Source organism: Arachis stenosperma, chromosome 6 (assembly GCF_014773155.1).
Source record: "Arachis stenosperma cultivar V10309 chromosome 6, arast.V10309.gnm1.PFL2, whole genome shotgun sequence".
NCBI lineage: Eukaryota > Viridiplantae > Streptophyta > Magnoliopsida > Fabales > Fabaceae > Arachis > Arachis stenosperma.
This window is the reverse complement of record NC_080382.1, coordinates 4,878,838-4,900,153: the sequence shown is the minus strand read 5'-3', so window position 1 is coordinate 4,900,153 and position 21,316 is coordinate 4,878,838. Positions and strand designations below refer to the sequence as shown.

The following is a 21,316-nucleotide window of genomic DNA, read 5'->3' as shown; positions in this document are numbered from 1 at the left end:
GCCACAACCGCAGTTCCAAACCACTTTTGCAACAATCACAACTACTCCAATCGCAACAAGAAATAACTTGAACTCAATCAAATAGCAAATAGCATCACAAAACCTCAGCCACATAAAATAGAACAACAATTAAAAGAGTTTCGGAGCAAGAACAACTTACTGTCCCAGCAAGAAACTAAGTACAGCGCAACCGCAGCTCTAGCGATTAACTCCGGCAACATCATCAAACATATACGACTTAAGCGATGACCCTTACGGTAACAAGAATTTCAACGGACAAGGAAAGAAATCTGAAACAAGGCTAAAACTTAACAAGAAGATGGCGGCTCCGACACTCGGAAAAACAAAACTCGGCATAAACAAACCAGAGTCAGAACCCCAAACTGGAGTGGGATGGGGTTTGGCAGCTGCAGGGGCGTCCTCTGGCGGCTACAGTCATGGTTTTCCAGTGCCGTTCAGTGAGCAGAGCAGCACAGCAGCGGCAACTTCCACCCCCGTTACCTCCCCTCCTCCGGCAACAGACTCCCGTAGCAAGGACGGCCGAGCTCCGCACCAACAACGGCGGATCTAAAGACAATGACACGCGGTGGTTGCAGCGGTATTAAAGCTTCAACGGTGACAGACCCAACTTCGATGGCGACAGCTCGCGGACTCCACGAATGGCGACGACGGTGCCGGCGCGTACCCTCGACGGCAGTGGCTTGGCGGCGAATTGACGCGGTCCCATCTCTCTTTTGCCCTTGCTCGCGTCTTTCTCTCTCTTCGGCGCCGCTCTCCCTCAGTTGGTCCTTCGACGGTGATGGCGACACATCTTCAATGACAGTGATGCCTCTCTTTCTCCGATGCGGCTGGGCGGCAACACGGCGACATGGCGAGGGACAACTCTCCTTCCTCTTCTCCCTTTCTTCTTCCCATTCACTCCTCTCCTTTCTTTCTTTCTTCTTTCTTCTTCTCTATTTTTTTCCCTTTCTCCTTTTTTTCTGATTTCTTTTTCTTTCTTGTGGGGGTGTGTGTAAGGGAAAGGAATGGCGGTGGGTGAGTAGCAGTGAGGCGGTGGCTAGGTTAGATTAGGGTTAGCATAGTTTAGGTAATTTTAATAAAATTAAGGTATAACGTATAAATTTAAAATATAGTTTAATCTTTAAAAATTACTTTAAAAACATTACTTAATTATCAATTAGCTTATTGATTTTTAATCAAGTATTCTAATATAAAATTAGAGATAATATAATTTATTTTCTTTGTTTATATAAATTAAAGTATTAAATTCTAAAATTTCAATTATTTAAACTAAATCATATAAAATTTTTATTCTTTTACAACTGTTTAGTTGTATAATTTAAATATAGAAAATTATTTAATAATTATGAAATCAAGTAAAATTTTTAATTTAATTATCAAAACTTGATTTAATTATTTTTAATAAAATAATTTTTAAAAAAATTAAGTCTTTGATAAATAAATAAATTAAAATTAACTCACAATAGTATTTTTGAAAATTTTGGATCTTACAGCCTCTATTAGGTTGTGCTTGGTTAACAATATCTCATTGAAATTCAAATTATTACATGAGCATACCACATTCTTTCATAACAGATAATTCTCCTTATAAAAATGCGACCACCACTTAAATAAAACACATGTGTTACGAATCACTGCATCTTCAACTCCTAGTCCACCTAATTTTTTTGGAACATGCACCACTTCCCATCTAACCAATGTCATACCATTCATATCATCCTCCTTACTCTATAGGAATATTCTCTACAATGAAATCAACTTTTCTGCAACAGCCTTCGACATCTTATACAAACTCAAGTAGTATATCGGCAAGCTATTTAAAACTGATTTGATAAGAACTAACTTACCAGCTTTATTGAGTACCTTAGCTTTCTATAAGTTGAGTTTCTCCTCTACTTTATCTATGATTGATTTTCAGGTCTTAACCAACCTTTGAGTTTGCTCTTAATGCGATATCAAGATACTTAACTAGAATAGTATCCTCCTTACAACCCAGTAAGCCACACATACTCTACACCCATTGCTGCTCGTAGTTAACCAGGATCAAACTGAATTTATCAAAAAATTAATGCTTAACCCCGAGATCACCTCAAAGCATCGCAGAAGCCTCTTGTAATTTTTGATAATCTCTTCCTCAAATGGGTAGAATAATATAGTGTTATCTACAAATTGAAGATAGTATAACTTTATATTATCCCTCCCAACTAGTAAAAAGAATATACGTCCATTTTTAACTGCCTCACCCACTATTTTATGTAGCACATCAATAACAAAAACAAATAAGAAAGGAGACTGTAGATCTCCTTGTCTCAAACTCAATTCTCTCTTAAAAGGTTTAGATAATGAATCATTTATCAATACAGATATAGAAGTTGTGCCAACACACTCCATAACCCACTTTCTCCATCTCCTACCAAAATTCATCTTTTGCAACTCAATGTCCACAAAATTTCACTTGACTCTATCATATCCTTTCTAAAAGTTTAACTTGATTATTGCCATTTTTTTTTCTCAGCTTAAACCATTGTACAATTTCACATGTAATAAATATTCGATCAATTATTTTGATTCATTATACCCTCCCATCATTCATGTCACTATAAAACCAAGTCAATGTTCTTTCAAAGTTGGAATCATTACTCATTATATCACATCCCACAAATTCAGCACTTCCTTCAATTCCTTCATAATTTTATTGATACGTTACATGTTTTTTGTGATTCGATTTTGAATGAACATTACTTCACTCATTCAAAAATATTTATGAAATTATCAATCTACCCCTCTCCTCTCCTTCCTTCCTTTGCACCTCTACCACCACCTCAGCTGCCTAATCTCGACATTTTTCCAAATTTTTTTCTGTGTGAGCACTACATCGATGTCCACATGCTTTTTTACGGTCTCTTTCCTTGATTGTTTTTGGCTAGGCCCTACTTCACCCTCATGCTCCAAATTACTAATTTCTCCATACATCACGTCTAATTTCCTTCACTAACACATCAAATTTACTAGTATTTATTGTGATATGAATTTATTCGTTAATCACATCCATGATACAAGTATTAAGTTACACACATCCATGATATAGTTTAATCTTTATTATTTCCCCCTCTTGTCCTTTTAATATGCTAAAAATGTCAAATGACCAAGCATGTAATAAAACTCCAAAACATTCTAACTACACTCTATGGGTTTTACTTTGCTCCATCTCTTACCATTTTCATATATTATCAAAGAATTACAAAAGGATATTTATTTTAAATATGTATGCCTCTTCCGCACTCAACATAAAATCAAAAGTCAGAAGAGGTTTATACGCTCCTAGCTTTCGTATTTAAACTACTTGAGGCATGTTCTTCCCAATTATTTTCTTCAATTTATTATAATCAATAATTTTTGTCGTTCTGTCTATTAGATTTTTCTGTAACACCAGTTGATGAGATTCTTCTTTGCCATTGATACTTTTACCTTATTTGTCTATGTATTTTCATGTGAATCTTTTGTTTTTTTTTTTCTCTACCAAATTCTTCCTTCTTTGAAGCTAATGATTTACAGTTCTCCGATGTTGCCTGTACTAGTTTTCTATTTTTTTCTTCCCTCAATTTTCTGTACTTAGTCTGTCCTATCAACACAATATTTTCTCTCAATCTTCTATGATGTATTTTTATAATAGCTTTTAGGATTCTTTTCTTCATTGTGAAGAAAGATTCGTTTTCTAAACGCTAGTACTCTTTTGTTTTAAATTCTAGAATCTTTTATTTGTTTCGTAGTTCTATCCGCCCTGAATTTTTCATATTAATCAATGTCAATGATTATTATAAATTAAATTTTGTTAGTATAGCAGAATCTTTGATTTAGATCTTTCTATTATATTCTTTTTCAAATTTTCTACATCAAAGCATAGTTGATTGAAAATGCCTATATACTTGATTGTTGATTGAATATAATTTTAATTAAGTAGCCCACATTATTTGACGAATACTTGTTAGAATATCATAAGTACTCAAGTAGGGAACAAAATCAAAAAAATTAAAAAAATTAAAAATAAATTAATATAATTTATTAAGATATTATTCTATAATTAGCGTACTCATTAACGTACTCTTGGTTTATATATGGATAAAAACTTTATGATCAAGCGAAACATCAATATGATACTTTTTTAAATTATTCTTTTCTTTTTCTAAACCTTTTCCTAAATTATTTTTTTTTCCCTAAACTCTTTATACCAACATAACAATATCTACTAATCAAAGGGAGCAAAGTTGAGATAACTTATCAATGATTAGAATAATCATCAATAATTAACTTAAGAAGCTTAGTATACTGATATCAATTAAAATTTATGATATTGTTAATAAAAATGGAGCAATTAAGGTTTGGATATAACTCCGACTTAGCTTGTGTTAATTAAGGGAGAATGATCCTAGTTTGAACTTTACATGGTCTAAACTTTATAGTAATCAACAAAATGAAACTAAAACGACTGTTTTCTTTATTTGGTTTTATGATTTTTTTTGTTTTATTTCTTTGGTTTTATGATTTTTCTTTGTTTTGTTTCTCTCTAACATAAAACTAAAAGCTTCAAAATGATAAATACATGAGAATATGAATGGGTGCATATGATGTGGGATGGCCATCAAAACATTAAAGTAAAGCTAATTGAAGGAAATTAAACCACCGCACACCGACTGAATAATGAATGAATCTTGTTTTATTTTTATTTATTATGATTACCACAAACGTTAGCATTTTGTGAGTGATAGTAGATATTTTCTTTCTTCACACACTAACCGATACAACAACACATACACACACTGCTTCTGCCACTATCTTCTAAATTATTCCTCATCATTCTGGTTTCCATCATTAATTTCCATGCATGGATGCTTCCTTCTCTGCTTTTGTCCCTTAGCTTTGGATCCGTATCAAAATTGTGCCTGTAGCCACCACCTGTCCTATATATCTTATTTTAACAATATTTCACTGAAAAACATATGCCGAATGAACAAATTATTTTTGTAATCAACTTTAACTAAGTCTTCTTTCTTCTTCTTATTATGTCCCAATAAACTAGTGAATCAACATAGTTAAACTCGGTTACTAAAATAATCTGATCATATAAGATCACCGTTTCTCACACAATGCTTATTCCACACAGTTGCAGGTGTTGATGTCGGTGATCATGATGGTGATTCATATTCATGTTCACGTTCATATTCACCATCTCGTGACACCTCCTCAACTCATTTCCATATCTACTCCGTTGATCATCTTTTCCATTTGCAATTATTACTTCATGTTCATGTTCATATTCATATTCCTCTTGCTCTTCGTCTTTGTCTTCGTCTTTGTCTTCGTCTTCGTCTTCGTCTTTGTCTTCGTCTTCGTCTTCGTCTTCGTCGTAATAAACAGCTTCGTCTTCTTCGTGATAAGCAGCATGTTCGTATTCGTCTTCGTCTTCGTCTTCGTCGTGATAAGCAGCATCATATGCGGCTTGTTCTTGTTCTTCTTCAAAGAGAGTACGGTCAGGGATGAGGTGTAATATCAACCGTCCATCCTGCCGACATGCGTGAAGGATCTCCTGCCGTTGAATTCTAACTTGTGTGAGTTCTAACCTGCCGTCCTTCCTCGCGGGACGGAGAAAGAAACTCGGCTGTCCGTTGCGGTTCAGTGACGTCAAAGGCGGTGGAAACGACCTACTCACCTTCGAATTCCTCCCCCTTCGGCTCTCTTTCCGGTCCATATTATTTCTCCTCCAATCCGAAACATCAGCATCATGATTCTCGTCATGGATCAATTCTTGTTCCTGTTGATGATCACAGATGAGGCGCCTCACGTTTGAACTCTCGAATCCAAGACTTTCTGTGCATGACGTCATTCCATTGTCATCAAATCCAATGGCGGTGGATGGAGAAGAATAATAATGATGGTTCATCAACATGGCTGATTCCACAACATTGGGAGACCTCTTGGGTTGTTCATCATGGTTAGGGAGAGTAAGGAGACCTAACCCTGGCGATTGATGGTGATGTTGTTGAAGCTTCAAGTGAATGTTCTTGTTTTTTAAAAAAGTATTGATCATGGTAATAGGTAAAAGAAGAAGAAGAGACAAATAGAAAAAGAACAAAAATGTGGGAGAAATTTGCTCCAGTGTCATGAGATCAGATGAGAACATATATATAAATAGAACTGAAATTTGTTGTTGGGAATAATGGGAAATAGAAATGAGAAAGAGATGGAACAGTCTTTTAATAGAGAGAGCAAACGGTGCCGGGTCCCACGTTTGACTTATTCATGTATCTTCCATCCATCTCTTTCTCTTACTTTTACTCTCTGAGTCCACCACCTTCACTACAAACACCATGTTGCCATCATGTTACAATTAACTATTACTTTATTAAATAATATATTTAAAAATATATAGAATAACTAAATTATCAAATAATCTCACAAGTTATAATTCAAATAATATAAGGTGTGTTTGGCAAATTTATTGGATATAGAAAAAATATGTTTAGACTTTTTGAAAGTTTTAATTTTTAATTTGACAAATTTTTTTTCATAAATGTGGAAGTAATTTTGCATTTAAAATTACGGTTACAAAAAGTAATTATTTTGAGCTTTTGTATTTCACCAAGAGATTTTTAGCCATTAATATTCAATCTTTATTTACCTTACGATGAAAACTCAGGTGTAGTCGACTTCACCTGACTCTCAGTTATTAACTTCACGTGAAGTCGACTGTACCTGAATTTTCACCTTACCTTATACCAATTTTATTCTTTATGTATATTGTTGTATAATTTATGAAATTCTTATTATTTTTGTTTATATGAACTCTTTTTTTTTATTATTTATTATTTTTATTTTTTATTAATTATTTCTTTGATATTATACACTTTTATAATTGTGATTTTTTGTATTATTTTTTATTATCTTTTTATAATATGATTTATTGATCCTATTGGGTAAAGTAAATTAAACAAAAAATTAATTATAAATAATAATAATAATAATAATAATAATAATAATAATAATAAATTATAGCATACTAAAAAAGAGTACTAAAAGTATTAAAAATATACTATATAAAAATATCATAAAAATTTTTTTGATTTATTTCAATCACTACCAAGATAAATATTTAATTTTTTTTATTATTCTTAGTACTCTCTAAAATTTATATTTTGTTAGTTTTAATTAAAAATATATTTTGCCAATTTTTATATATTATTTTTATTTTAGTATATAAATATTAATTTTATTATAAAATCAATTAATAAGATCTATTCAGATATCTAAATTAAAATAATAAGATAATATTAAAAAATAATTTAAATTGATGTTTATTTTAGTAATTTTTATCTAAAAGTGATTTTGAATACTTTAATCCAAATAACATTTATTTTATTATAATCCATTTTGATATAAAAATGGCCAAACATAAATCACTTTAACACAAACTTACTTTTCATCAAAATCAAGTTTGTAAAATCAATTTTATGCAAATTCTCGTGTGTAAATTGTAATCCAAACATACACATAATCTTTCAATTTTCAACTAAAAAATTTTGAATTCGAATTTCACTCTAATTTAAAAGAAAATAAATTATCAAATAAGACATTATATATTTATATATACATATTAATTTTTTATTTACTTTAATTAAATAATTAAATATTAGAATAATAAAATGTGTAACAGTAAAATAATTAACTTTATAATAGATTAACTTTATAATAATAATAATAATAATAATAATAATAATAATAATAATAATAATAATGATTAATTCAATAGTTGTTTTTTTGAGTTTCCGTACGCATTTAACTATTTTTGTCTATTAAATTTAATTAAATTAATTCAAATTCAATAAAAATTACTCACATAAAATTTGTGTATATCAAACACTTTTTCTTCTTTGTATATCTTTTTTTGCAAATTTTTTTTCATCGTTATTTTATTATTGTTACTGTTGTGTTTTTTTTTCTTTCTCTTCCTATGTTATTGCATCATTTTTTATTTTTTCTTTTATTTTTGTATTTTTTAAGAGAATGAAAACAAAAAAATTATGAGAAAATAAAATAAGAAGAGAAGATGAATAGGGAATAAAAACAAAAAAAACGATGAGAAAATGAAATAAGAAGAAAAAAATAATAAATAAAAAAAACAAGATAATGATGACGATGAAGATGAGAGTTTTAAAAATGTGTAGAATTATTTATCCGAAAAATAATACCAAAATTTTTTAAGCTTAATATAAGAAATTTCTAGATGTTGACACCAAATTTTTTTAAGAATAACACAAAATTTTTTTTAACTAATTAGATGTTATTAAAAACAAAAATAGTATCAAAATTTTTTAAAATTAACATTAAAATTTTTCAACCATTGCACCAAAAATTCTCCCAACATATTTTCATTCTTTTTCTATTTTTTTCATATTTTATCTTTTTTTTTCTCCCAACATATTCTTTTTTATATTTTGTTATTGATACAAAAAAAATTCAGTATCTTCTATTGTTTTATTTTAAAAATAGAGGATTTTATTTTAACAGAATTGTTTTAAAGTTGAATTGTATATTCTTAAATTCTAAACAACAATTTGTTTTACATTGCAGTATAAAAATCAATTCAAATTTTGCATTTATCGTGATAAAGTTGTTGTGTTTTATATAACAAATTTTTATATTATTTTTTTTAATGTTTTATATAAAAAATTCAATACATTTTTTTCTTTATTATCATCATATTTTTTGTGTTATGTTTTTTCATTATTCTTCTTTTTTATAAAATTAAAATTATATGAACAAAGAAGATAAATAAGAACAAAAAAAATTATAAGAAAAAGAAAAAAATAATGTCAATAATAATTATGATGAAGGTAATGACGATGAAAAAAAAAGAATAAAAAAAAAGAAAAAAATAAAAAAGTGTATATATCATGACTTAATTAGACTTAAATAAAAAAATAATATTATATTAAAAATTTTTTATTAATCAAATTTAATTAAATTAGTTTAACATAATAAAAATTAATTATAATTCATATTGTTTTAAGTTTTATTATTTAAATTAACTAGACTTGATTTATAAAATAATTTAAATATATAACATTATTCTCATTAAAATATTTAATTGTCTAGATTTACTGTTGTATTTTGGATACTGAGCATTTTGGAAGAAGATATATTCTTTAACGGCATGGAACAATCTTCTCTATATTTGAGGCTACTATTGGGATTACGAGGGACGTGCCTAAACTAATTCTAGTTATGTGGATAAATTGTTCTTTTTATCTCACGTGTTTGTTATTTTTCAGGTGTTTTGACCTTTTGCTAGGGTAAAAGAAGGAGTGGAATTTTTTGGGTTAATAGTCGTCTCTAATTAGGAATGGCAAATTGGCAATATCACTTAAATTTGTGAATATTTATTTGTCTTTATCTGTTTAGAGCGGATAATTATTCGTCTTATACCAGGACGGATTTTTAGTAGGACAGATTTTTAGGAGGGATGGGGTGGGTTGAGGGTAATACCATCCGTCTCGCTATATATATAATGATAAAATTGTGAAAGAATAGGAAAAGTAAAGAAATAATTTTTATTGATTATTGATTGATTGAATTAAACATGTGTTGTAAATTATGAGGGTAAAACTAAATATACATAGAGCATTGTTCTATGAAAGATAAAAGTAAAGATAAGATAAAAAGAGAAGATAACATAAAGATAAGATAAGATAAACTAATAAAGACTAAAATTAAAACTAAATTTATGTATTCTGTTGGGCTGAATTTGTGGGCCACAAGACTTCTTTATTGTTGTCATGGGCTAATATAAAAGAGTAGTTTAATATATAATATATATAATTTTAATATATAATATGTATAATATATATAAAATAATTAGTAAATGATTAATAATATTGTATCATATTTAAATTTTTACTTTAATTTATGTTATGTATATGATGATGGTTATATAAATTTTGAAATTTAATTTTATTTATTGAATTTTAATAACTATAGGGGCGGGTAGGGGCAGGACGGATACCTGCAGGGACGGGTTAGGGTTCAACGTTTTACTACCCACAGGTAAAAGCGGGACGGATTTTATGCGGGTTGTTGTACAGCGGGACGGGGTCGGGTAGAACAAAAACACGTCCCTACCCGTCCCGTCGCCACCCCTATCTCTAATAAATTATTTATTTTTTAAATTAGTACTTAAATAATTGTTTTAGTTACGTAAATTAAATTGGTCTTTCCGACAATTAGATAATGACATATCACGTTAAATATCACCTGACATGGTGATGTGATAGGTTAATACTACGTGTCACAAAATGATTAGTTGACATATCAAGTCAGTAACACTTAACACGCTTCGTATCACTTGACATGTAAAAGAATTATTTATAATTAAAATAATCCTTAAAAGTCCATATGTAAATTATTTACTTCCCTAAAATTTTAAAAATTAATCAAATTAGTCTTTATATATATATATATATTTTTTTTATAATATTAAATTTAAAATATTTTTTATACTATTAATTTCAATTTTATTTTTAAATCTTAGTAAACAAAATTATCTTTATATAAAATAATTAAATTATTATAAAGTTATTTTGACATTTGTATTTTAAAATTTTGTATTTTCAAATTGTAATTTTTTTATAATAAATTTTTTTTAAATGTGTTTATCAAATTATTATTAATTATATATTAAAAATTTAATATTTTGAATCTCACTAAACAATATAGTAATTATTTTAAAATTTAAATCTTTTAGATTTTTTAAAATTATAATTTATATTATTGTATAATTTATATGATAAAATTCCATAATTGAAAAATTGAATTATGAGATCACTTGTTCGAATTTTAATATTTTAATATAGTTTTTTAAAAATAGCTACTATAATTATTTAGGGAAATCTAAAAGACTAAAACATTCAAAATAACTTCTATATTTATTTAGTGAAATCTAAAATATTAAAACTTTTAGTATATAATTAATAATAGTTTGATAAAATTATTTATATAAAACAATTTCACTAAAAAAAGCTATAATTTGAAAATGAAAAATCTAAAAATATATATGAGAAAATAACTTTGTAACAATTTAATTATTTTTATTATTTTATTTAATTTTTTTTATTAAGGTGTAAAAAATAAGATTAAAGTGAGTAGGATTAAGAAATATTAAAATTTAATATTATAAAAAAAATTATATAAAGACTAATTTGATCAATTTATAAAATTTTAGGGATGAAAATTACTTATATTTATAAAGACTAATTTGATCAATTTTAGGTGTCATTGACCTAATACGTCAACTAATCATCTTGTGACATGTGGTATTAACCTACCACGTCATCATCTAACTAACAGAAGCAATTTGATTTATATTTTATCTTTTAGAGACTAATATGACTAAAAAAAATATTTAATAATTAATTTAAAAAATAAATAATTTTTCAGAGATAAATTTGACTATTAACCCAAAATTTTTCAATATCTTCTAAAATCTAAATAGAAGATAACATACGTTTTGCATGGAATTAAATCCTTTAATTTATCAAATAAACAAAAGGAAAAATTAAAATTGAAACTCATGAATATGCAATTTTGTCTTAAGTGATAATTCATGAAACGTAAACTAATTTGGCACACCACCTTGACAACAAGCACTAGCATTTGATGCCGGCTATAGTTCTAAGAAATTATAATAATTTTTAACCTAACGATAAATATTTGATCCAAAAATCATATAAAGTTTTAAGCATTATCATGGAAACTTGGAAATAGTATTGGACCACAAGATCAAGCAAACACATTACAATTCATGTCTTTGTTGAAAATGGATTGAGAGATGCTTGAATTTCTTCTAGTGTACGGCCCTTGGTCTCTGGTACTAATTTTGCCACAAATACAACAGTGAAACCACAAATGCCACAGAATATGAAGAAAGTTCCTGCCCAAACATAATACATTAAGTAATTAACTTCACATATAAGAACTTCTTAACTTTTTTATTTTTCCCTTCAACTAATACTCCAAATTAGTCTCTAAAAGATTTTAGTAAAACAATTTAATTTACAACAAATTTTAATCACCAATAAACCCTAAACTTTTATTTCGTTAGGTAAATCGATCACTTCCTGCGTCAAATTTATCGTCTATACAGAGAGACTAATTTGGGAACTTTAAAAAATGTTTAATGGGATTGATCTATGTAACTTTTTACCAAATTTTTTACCTGTTGAAGTCCAACTCATAAGGAAGTTAAAGGCATATGACACAATCCAAGAGCACAACCAACTAACCAAAGTCACTAGGCTTCCAGCAGACCCCTTTACATTTATAGGAAATATCTGAAACAAAAAATTCTCCAATTAATCAACCTTAATGCTTACTATTTTAATGTTAAGAAATTATACAATTATACTCCATGATTAGAGCATATATAAAATAATAATGGCGAAATATAAATACTAGATTTTGATTTTTCGAGTTAAATTACGACGAATGTCTAGGGTTAAGATTTAGTTGAATCATATTACATCAAAATTAAGTTTCGTTAAAACCTAACCCTAAACATCACAATCTAACAAATTTTCTCATAGTTTTTTTCTTTTGGCAGTAGTAGATTCTGATAAGAAACTACCTCAGACATTATAACCCATGGAATTCCTCCCATGCCAAGAGAGAAAGATCCTGTATATACCTGTTCATCATAAAATTAGAATGTAAATCATTGAACTACCTTTATGTATGGCCTCACATGTATATTGCTTTGAGTGAAACAAACTTTCTAACATTAGAGGCACTGTGAAAAGTTCTAGCAAGATTATGTGATTGATAGTTTGATACTTGAAAGAAGATGTAATACTATATACTTATTTAAGTAAAAATTAAATCAAATCAAATAAGAGTGTTTTACAACATAAGTATTTTCACTACTAAATCATTACCAGTACACCAGCAAGAGCAAGAATAGGACTGAGATCTTTCCATTTATGTAGGTCCTGCATATGACAACCGTAATTAACTGATTAATCTCAGCAAAACTGAAGTGAAAACAGAACTTAATGAAGCATAATTGCAAATCCAAGAACCAGCAAAAGGAATGATAGGGCCACAAGTAAGCATCCGAAGCATGTTCCCGAAGCAGAGACCTGTATGCAAGAACTTAATAAGCTTTTGGATTCATAATTTTTACAAAAAAATTCGGTTTCTGTCTTTATTTCAGTGTTTTCTGTTTTCAAGATATTGCTTTAAAACAAAAACAAAAAAAAGAAGTAAAAACAATAAAAATTCAGGCTTTAGACAACATTGAAATGAAAATAGAAACTAAATAGGACCTAAACCTTCTTACCAGCAAAAGTGGTCGCCTTCCGGATTTATCCATCAAAAGTACTCCCAAAATTGTCATTGGAATCTGCAAACAATGTGCACTGTGAAGAGACAAAGACATGAAGAGAAGACTAATGAAAAAGAATTGTATGAAGATAATTAAGGACCTGAACAGCAACCATTGCTATTGTTCCAATACTTGCTGAAAACCCTGTCATAGATAAGAGTTTTTGCTTTCTTGAGAATTGTATTACTATAACTCTTAATATTTTCATATTCATCTTCTCCTACAGCGATGTACCAGCAGAAATGAATATAGAACCTGCATAAAAAACAATGCCATTAACCCCTCCAAACTGTTGCAGTATCATTAGGCCAACACCTACCTACATCAAGCAACAAGATACAGTAAGAGTGTGCAAAAGTTAAGATAGAATTCCGAGTAAATCTAACTTCGAAAAATGAAAGCTCACAGTAAGTGACTTCAAATACTGCAATTGAAATAATCCAATAATGCTAGCTTCTGAATGCTGCTTAAGTGCTTCTGTATAATCCTACCAAAACAGTGCATGTTAGTGAGTTAGACTTTGTGGTATCTTTTTCCTTTTTTCTTTTGCTTTCTAGATAGATTGTAACACACGAGTTTAGCACTCGAATGAACAAACGCTTGTTATATACTCTAATTTCAGTGGCCTCTTGAGAAACATTGGCATTCTCTCCCCTAAGGCGCTGTAAAGAATTTTCGCTCCCCGCCAAGTGACCAACCTTTGCCTGCAGAAGATTGTAAGTATCAGTGACATTTCACAACTCCAATCGTTTTAATAAAAAGTGAAGAATGATTAGTTGCTTGTTTGAGTGATAGTAAGCAACTAGGAACAACTAACCAGCCACCTAGGAGACTCAGGAATGAAGGGTAGACTCAGAACCTGTGCGCTACAAGGAATGATTCCTGAGACAAAGATGAAAAAGATGTGAGTAGTTTCATCAACCCAGTTGTTTGATTTCATGTTTTATTAAAACAACACCAGAAAGAAGGTCATTTACCTATCAGAGCCAAAATCCTCCAATTCAAGAATGCTCCAATAAGATAAGTTAATGATACCCCACAACAAATCATAAGCTGTCAACATAATAATAAGGATTTGGAATAAGGCAATGCATGAAATATGTAAAACATGATGCAAGTAAAATGAAATTTGAGAGAATATTTTATCACTTTACCTGATGAACGGTGGTGAATCCTCCTCGGAGATTCTTCGGTGTTACTTCTGCTACATAAACTGGAACCTGTTATGTTATATAAAAGGGAAAAAAAATTATTTGTGTTTCTTTTGACTTGATCAGCTGAATGCAATTTGAAGTTTGAACTGAAATTATAAGAAAGTTTATGAATCTTAACATTACCACATAAGATAGAAGGCCCATCCCACACCCTACTAACAATCTTCCAATGTAAAGCCACCAAGCAACCTTCAATCAAGCAGCAAGTGTTAAATACCAAGAATCTTAGTGCCGGCACAGATTCTTCCGTCCTTAATTGCATTTAAGGACATTGTGCTTGGAATATTGCAAAAAAGATAACTAAGATTATGCAACCTTCCTCAACTCAAATTTCTAGTAAAAGGCATAGCTAGACTAATCCGAGAAATGAAGTCGAAGAAATGACAAACCTACATTTGAGAATGCTATTGCAAGCCATCCCAAGATGCAGAATACCTCTGCAAATCCCATTGCCTGATTTGCAAAATGCAAAATAATCAAAGAACATCAAAATAAGAAAGTTGAGTAAACAACTAAACACATAAAATCGGAGAAAAAGAAACTTACAACTCGACGTCCTACACAATCTGCTATTCTACCACTGACAAAAGCACCAATTATTGCTCCAATTGTCAATATTGAACCAAAAAATGAATACTGCATACAAGGAATTAGTCATGTAGATAAGCTTAAGTGTTTTCTGTCACAATTCAAGCATCTCATTATAGTTAACAATTGAACTTCATTTCAATGTAATGATGAAAAGAAGGTTGTGATTCAAATTTAAAGGTTCAAACATCAGCAACTTCGAGAGTGAGTTCATCCATGATTCCAGATTGAGCAGGTGATGAATATCCAACCTGCAAAACCAGTCAGTGACAGTGATTAATAATTAGTACTATGATACTGAGTTCTGATGATTATTTTTCCAAACTCAAACCAAAGAGTGTAAATGGGAATTTATTAAATACAGCAGATCCGAAAACGTAAGAACCAAAGACAGCAACAAGGGTGGTGAGTATGAGAGTAGCTGGCATGGAACAAGTTTCACTCTGCATCATCTGTTTATCACAGGTAATAACACCATGAACTTGTGATTCAGTGTTGGAAAGCAAAGGAATCCATGATTGGCTTGGTTCCAAGCTCTTACTGTCCTCCATGATTGGCCAACCTCTCCTGCACAAAGAAGCTACACAGAATTTTAAGGTTATGACAGAAAAGATAATGAATCAATCAGTGATGGAGTGATAGTGACTTGTGAATGAGTCTTGACTTGAGTTGAGTTAAGATATTTATACAATATATCTAGCTAGTAATAATAAGAATCATGGGGTGTATTGATTAGTTCTTCATACACCAGATTTATACATAATTCCTTTATTATATATTTATTTACTCTTGTTGGATATATTTAACTTCTTTTCAGAAAAACTCTGAAGGTGAAACACAAACGCCTCTTCCTGTACTTTCTTTGTTGCTGCATGGTCTGAGGAATTGACAATGGAGTTACCATTAATGACGGTCCAATATGTAGATAAAAAGAATGTTTCAACTTAATCATTATAGTTTGTTCGAATATTCTGTAACAGATTTCAGGATTTTGTTAAACACACGACCTCATACTCAAAATTTGGAAGACTTAACTACTGAACTGTGAGTTTATTTCGAATGTAGTAATATCTAGTTAAATAATTGTACATAAATAACTATATTGATAACTACCTAGTGTCATTTAAAAACCAAAAAAAAAATGTATTCCTCGAAGCAATATTTCCATGACAGTGTGACATTGAATTTCTAAAATCAAATATTTATAGACCAGAAATATTACATGCACTACTTTTGTGCACATCTCTCTAATATTCTTTTCATATTTTGTATTAAAAGTGATTGATAAAAAGTGAAAAAAAAAATTGTTTTTTTATACCATAAAAAGAAGGTATACAAAAGAAGTATACACAAAAGGTGATACACACATCAATTTCTCTTTATATATATAAGGTATGAGTCTTGTTGGTTGCTTCCTTCATGCAAACTTGTGTATATGCCTTTCAAGCAGGGAGAACCAGAAAACCAAATTCATTTCTTTGTAGAATATGAATTCAAAGAAGCTTGAATTTGTTCAAGTGTGCGCCCCTTTGTCTCTGGTACTAATCTTGCAACGAATACAACTGTCAACCCGCATACGCCGGAGAATATGAAGAATGTTCCTGCCCCAACCATAACAAATTAACAACCAACTTCACTCATATATTTTAATACCTCACCAAGAAAAGGATTCATACCTGCTGAACTCCAACTCATGAGGAAGTTAAAAGCATATGAGACAATCCAAGAACACAACCAGTTAACAAAGGTCACAAAGCTTCCAGCAGAGCCTTTCACATTAATGGGAAATATCTGCACAAATAATTTATTGTTATATATGCTTAAGATTCTCAAATTCTCATCTCATAGTAAGAGGAAGCTACCTCAGACATTATAACCCACGGAATCGCCCCCATCCCTATGGAGTATGATCCTACATATACCTGCTCATTATCAAGATTCAAATGTAAATTACCTTTTATATTCTTCTTCCAAATTAAGTCTTATTCATGACTTTGAATCCATTTGAGTTAGATACTGAAAGATTGCATTTAAATTTATGAGATTTTCACTCTATAGTCGAAGATTCATATTACCAGTACACCAACAAGTGCCAAAATTGGACTGAGTTCTTTCCATTTATGTAAGTCCTGCATATAGGTAGTAGAACTAGTCAAAGAAAAGAAAATGAATTCATGCGAAAGAAACTTACTAGAGCAGATTCTGTAATTAAAAGAACCTGCAAGAAGAATGATAGAGCAGCAAGGAAACATCCTAAGCAGGTTCCCACTGCAGAGACCTGCATAATAATCCAACTTTTGGATTTAGAATCTACTGAATGCGGCACAATTAAGTACAAATAAATGTTCAATCTTTGTACCAGTAGTAAAGGTCTTCTACCAGATTTATCCATCAAAAATACTCCCAAAGTTGTCATTGGGATCTAAAGCACCAAAATGATAGGAATCGTGTCAAGAGACGTGGGAATGAAGGGTACATTCAACAACGGTGGCATATATCTCATCTTATCGTATATGGCACTAAGTAGACAGAAATAATAAATTGGATAAAGTACTATTTTAGTCCTCAACATTTGAGTCAAATCCTAATTTAGTCCCTAACGTTTCAAACGTCCTATTTTTTCCCCAAAAAGTTTCAAATGGGTTCAATGTTGTCCCACTGTTAAATTTGACCCGAGTAGTTAACAGAGTGAGTGACGTGGATGTTAACAAACATTATTCTTAAGTCATATCTTCTTCTATGCGTTAGAAAAATATAACTAAAACCTTTTTGTAACACTTCTTTTAGATCTCCTTGTAAAAAAAATCCAAAACCTAGCAATCAATCATCAACCCTCATAATTAAAGGAAAAGCTTTTACATTAGTGATCGTTGGTGGGTTGACTTTACTTACGTACTAAAATTAAATGTTATTGCCTCTTCAATATGCTAATTATTCATGTCAAATTTAACGGTGGGACAACATTGAATCCACTTGAAATTTTTTTGAACTGAAATAGGATGTTTGAAACTTTTTAGAACTAAAATAGGACGTTTAAAACGTTAGGGACTAAATTAGGATTTTGCCCAAATGTTGAGGACCAAAGTAATACTTTACGCTGCTTAAATTGTGAAACAGGAAGTATAAACCTTAACAACGACCATTGCTACTGTACCAATACTTTCCGAAAAGCCTGTCATACATGAGAATATTTCTTGGTATAAATAATTTTTTAAGTATATCATTTGATACTCAATTTTAAATGTCATTAGATAAAAGCAAAAAGAAAGAGTAGCACATACCAGCAGAGATAAATATAGAATTTGCATAAAAAATAATGCCATTAATCCCTCCAAACTGCTGCAGTATCATCAATCCAACTCCTACCTAGGCAAGTAACTAAATATTATGAAGTTTGCAAACAGTTAAAATAAGCTGTAGATGACACAAATTGGTTTAGTTAAGAGAGCTCACAGTAAGTGACTTCAAATACTGCAACTGAAATAAGCCAACTAGGCTAGCTTCTGTTTGCTGCTGAAGTGTTTCTATATACTCCTGCGAGAAGTTAATTTACAAAGTGATGTCCCGGTTATTGTAACCAAACATACTCAAATTTTAATGGACAAAAACTTATTATATACTCTAATTTCAGTGGCCTCTTGATAAACATCGGCATTCTTCCCCCTAAGGCGCTGCAAAGCAGAATCACTCTCTTTCACGCGATCAACCTTCGACTACACAAGATTGCGAAGCAACAGTTATGATACTTTTTAGTCCAACTATGAGAAAATATTAACTTCAGTTGCATTGTCATGTTATGTTCCGACCAAGACAGCTCGATCAAGAAACTGACAGCCTCTAGCAACCACTTACCAACCACCTAGGAGAATCAGGGATAAAGGGTAAGCTCAGAAGCTGTACAAGACATGGAATAGTTCCTGTGATAGAAACAACATAATGTGAGTACTATGCATGAAGTTTGTTTATTGACATTAACACCAGCACCAACATTACCTATTAGAGAAACAACCCGCCAATTCAAGTTTGCTCCCATTAGGTAAGTTAATGACATCCCAATACATATCATCAACTGTCAAAATGATACCGGATAGGGATTAAAATAAGCTTACACACAAAGCATGCAAAACACAAGCGGCACACTCGATAAGAATAGAACAGCATTTAATAGAATATCAAGTGCAGCTGTGATCTACCTGATGAACTGTAGTGAATCCCCCTCGAAGATTTTTGGGTGTTATCTCTGCTACGTAAACCGGTACCTATTATGGAAAGGGAACTATCCATTTGTATGTGTTGGATGACACTGAATAAAGTTTGAACTGCAATGATGGCAAAATTATTTACATGTCACAATAACTACCACATAAGATAGAAGACCAATCCCAAATCCCACAAACAATCTTCCAACGTAAAGCCACCAAGCATCCTTCAAAGAAGCACCATATATTAGATATCAACAACTGAACTAATGGAAATGCTGTGAATGAAGACATTCAACTCAAAGAATCTTCATTGCAGCCCTTTCATTAATTATATCTCTAACTTCATTGGTTTTAAAGAAAAGCAGCAATTCAACAAACACTTAGAGCTCAATATATGGGAATGAAATCAATCAATTTTATACCTTCGCGAATGATATGGCAACCCATCCAAATATGCAGAAAACCTCGGCAAATCCCATGGTCTTCATAGAAAAAATAACATAGCATCCAATGTGAAGTTCATTAGTGAAAAATTACAAGTGAAAGCTACACCTTTGATATATAAAGAAAACATAAAATTGGAGGAACTTACAAGTCGACGACCCACATAATCTGCTATTGTACCACTGAGAATGGCACCAATCATGGCTCCAATTGTCAATATTGAACCAAAAATGGAATACTGCATGAAAGAATCCAATGATTAAATACAAAAAGATAAATATGAATGTTATTTAGATCATTTTCTATTAACAGTAGATGTAGGCTCAGTTGTAATTAGTTAGTCATTTTAGCATATGATAATTAGAATAAAAATTAGTTTAGCTTGTTAATTATTTAATGTGTAACTGTAATTAATTGTAGTAAGGGTACATAAAGTGTAACCACCTAACAAAACAGGTTTTTAGTTTTTAATTTTTTTCATTGTGTAAAATTTCAAGAAATGAGAAGAGTTCATTTTCTCCCTCTCTCTCTCTCAACCTTCACTCTTCCTCTCTCTTCTAGTTCATCAAATCATCAATATCACAGCTTGAATAGCTCAGTGCATGACATTTTCTTCAATGAATATGAATATAAATATAAGTTTAATTTTGATGTAATATTACGTAATTGGATGGAAGTGTAAAACTACTCTATAGTCATAGTGCATCAAAATTATATTCATTCAAGACATGTAAATTAAGAGAGTTGAAAGAAAAACCTGGGCGAGAGCAAGATTGAGGTCATGCATGATTCCAGATTGTGAAGGGGATGAATAACCCACCTGCAAGAACAGAACTCATCAGTGTGCATCTGTGATGATGGATTGAACAACAAAGAAAAGAAAAGAAAGGAAGTTACAGCAGAGCCAAACACATAAGAACCAAGAACAGCAACAAGAGTGCTAAGCATGAGAACGGTGGGTATCGAAGATGAAGATGAAGATGATGGTCCCTTATTATTAGCCTTATGAACAATAAGAGGGATCGATGATTGCCATGTTTCAGAAGTAGTGCTGTTACGCTCCATGGTTCTGTGTCTCTGTAATAAGATCTAAACTCGCACAGAGAGAGAGAGAGAGAGAGAGAGTTACAGTTAATGAATCTAGAAAACTTTGAAGTAGACAAAAATGGTGGTCATCTTCACCAAAACTCGTGCTGCTAATTTTTTTTTTTTTTAGTTTTTCCATCATAAACGTTTAAACAATAAATTATATTATTATTCACACCTCATATACTATTTTATTTTATTTTTCATCATTAATTAATTCACTAGACGTATTAATTATTAATTATAGTAGGTATATATCAAAATCAATCATCAAAATACTTATTAAAATATAAAATATACATTGAATATAAATTAAATTATATATATTTATA

The 21,316-nt window shown here is 30.5% G+C and overlaps 2 protein-coding genes across 11 annotated transcripts; both read right to left on the bottom strand.

Annotated features, from left to right (window-relative positions):
- Positions 1–5,158: 5,158 nt before the first annotated feature.
- LOC130933523 (protein FANTASTIC FOUR 1-like) lies at positions 5,159–6,106 on the bottom strand. Its single transcript, XM_057863154.1, has one exon. The coding sequence runs from the start codon at positions 6,104–6,106 to the stop codon at positions 5,159–5,161; it is 948 nt and encodes a 315-aa protein (XP_057719137.1).
- A 5,674-nt stretch (positions 6,107–11,780) lies between these two features.
- Positions 11,781–21,115, bottom strand: LOC130934032 (sugar transporter ERD6-like 5). Of its 10 annotated transcripts, none has more exons than XM_057863624.1 (18): positions 15,615–16,175; positions 15,441–15,503; positions 15,211–15,300; positions 15,058–15,117; positions 14,788–14,853; positions 14,605–14,670; positions 14,428–14,503; positions 14,268–14,332; positions 14,020–14,154; positions 13,857–13,937; positions 13,685–13,769; positions 13,551–13,594; positions 13,406–13,468; positions 13,146–13,205; positions 13,002–13,055; positions 12,695–12,754; positions 12,287–12,401; positions 11,781–12,001 (listed from the first exon to the last, which is right to left on the bottom strand). In XM_057863624.1, the coding sequence occupies exons 1-18, from the start codon at positions 15,801–15,803 to the stop codon at positions 11,871–11,873; spliced, it is 1,503 nt and encodes a 500-aa protein (XP_057719607.1). In that variant the 5' UTR covers positions 15,804–16,175; the 3' UTR covers positions 11,781–11,870. The 10 variants fall into 10 exon arrangements, 5 of the variants coding, with proteins under 5 accessions (XP_057719607.1, XP_057719603.1, XP_057719605.1 ...); XM_057863620.1 differs by having other exon boundaries at positions 14,062–14,154; positions 15,615–16,174; XM_057863622.1 differs by having other exon boundaries at positions 13,706–13,769; positions 14,062–14,154; positions 15,615–16,173.
- Positions 21,116–21,316: the final 201 nt, after the last annotated feature.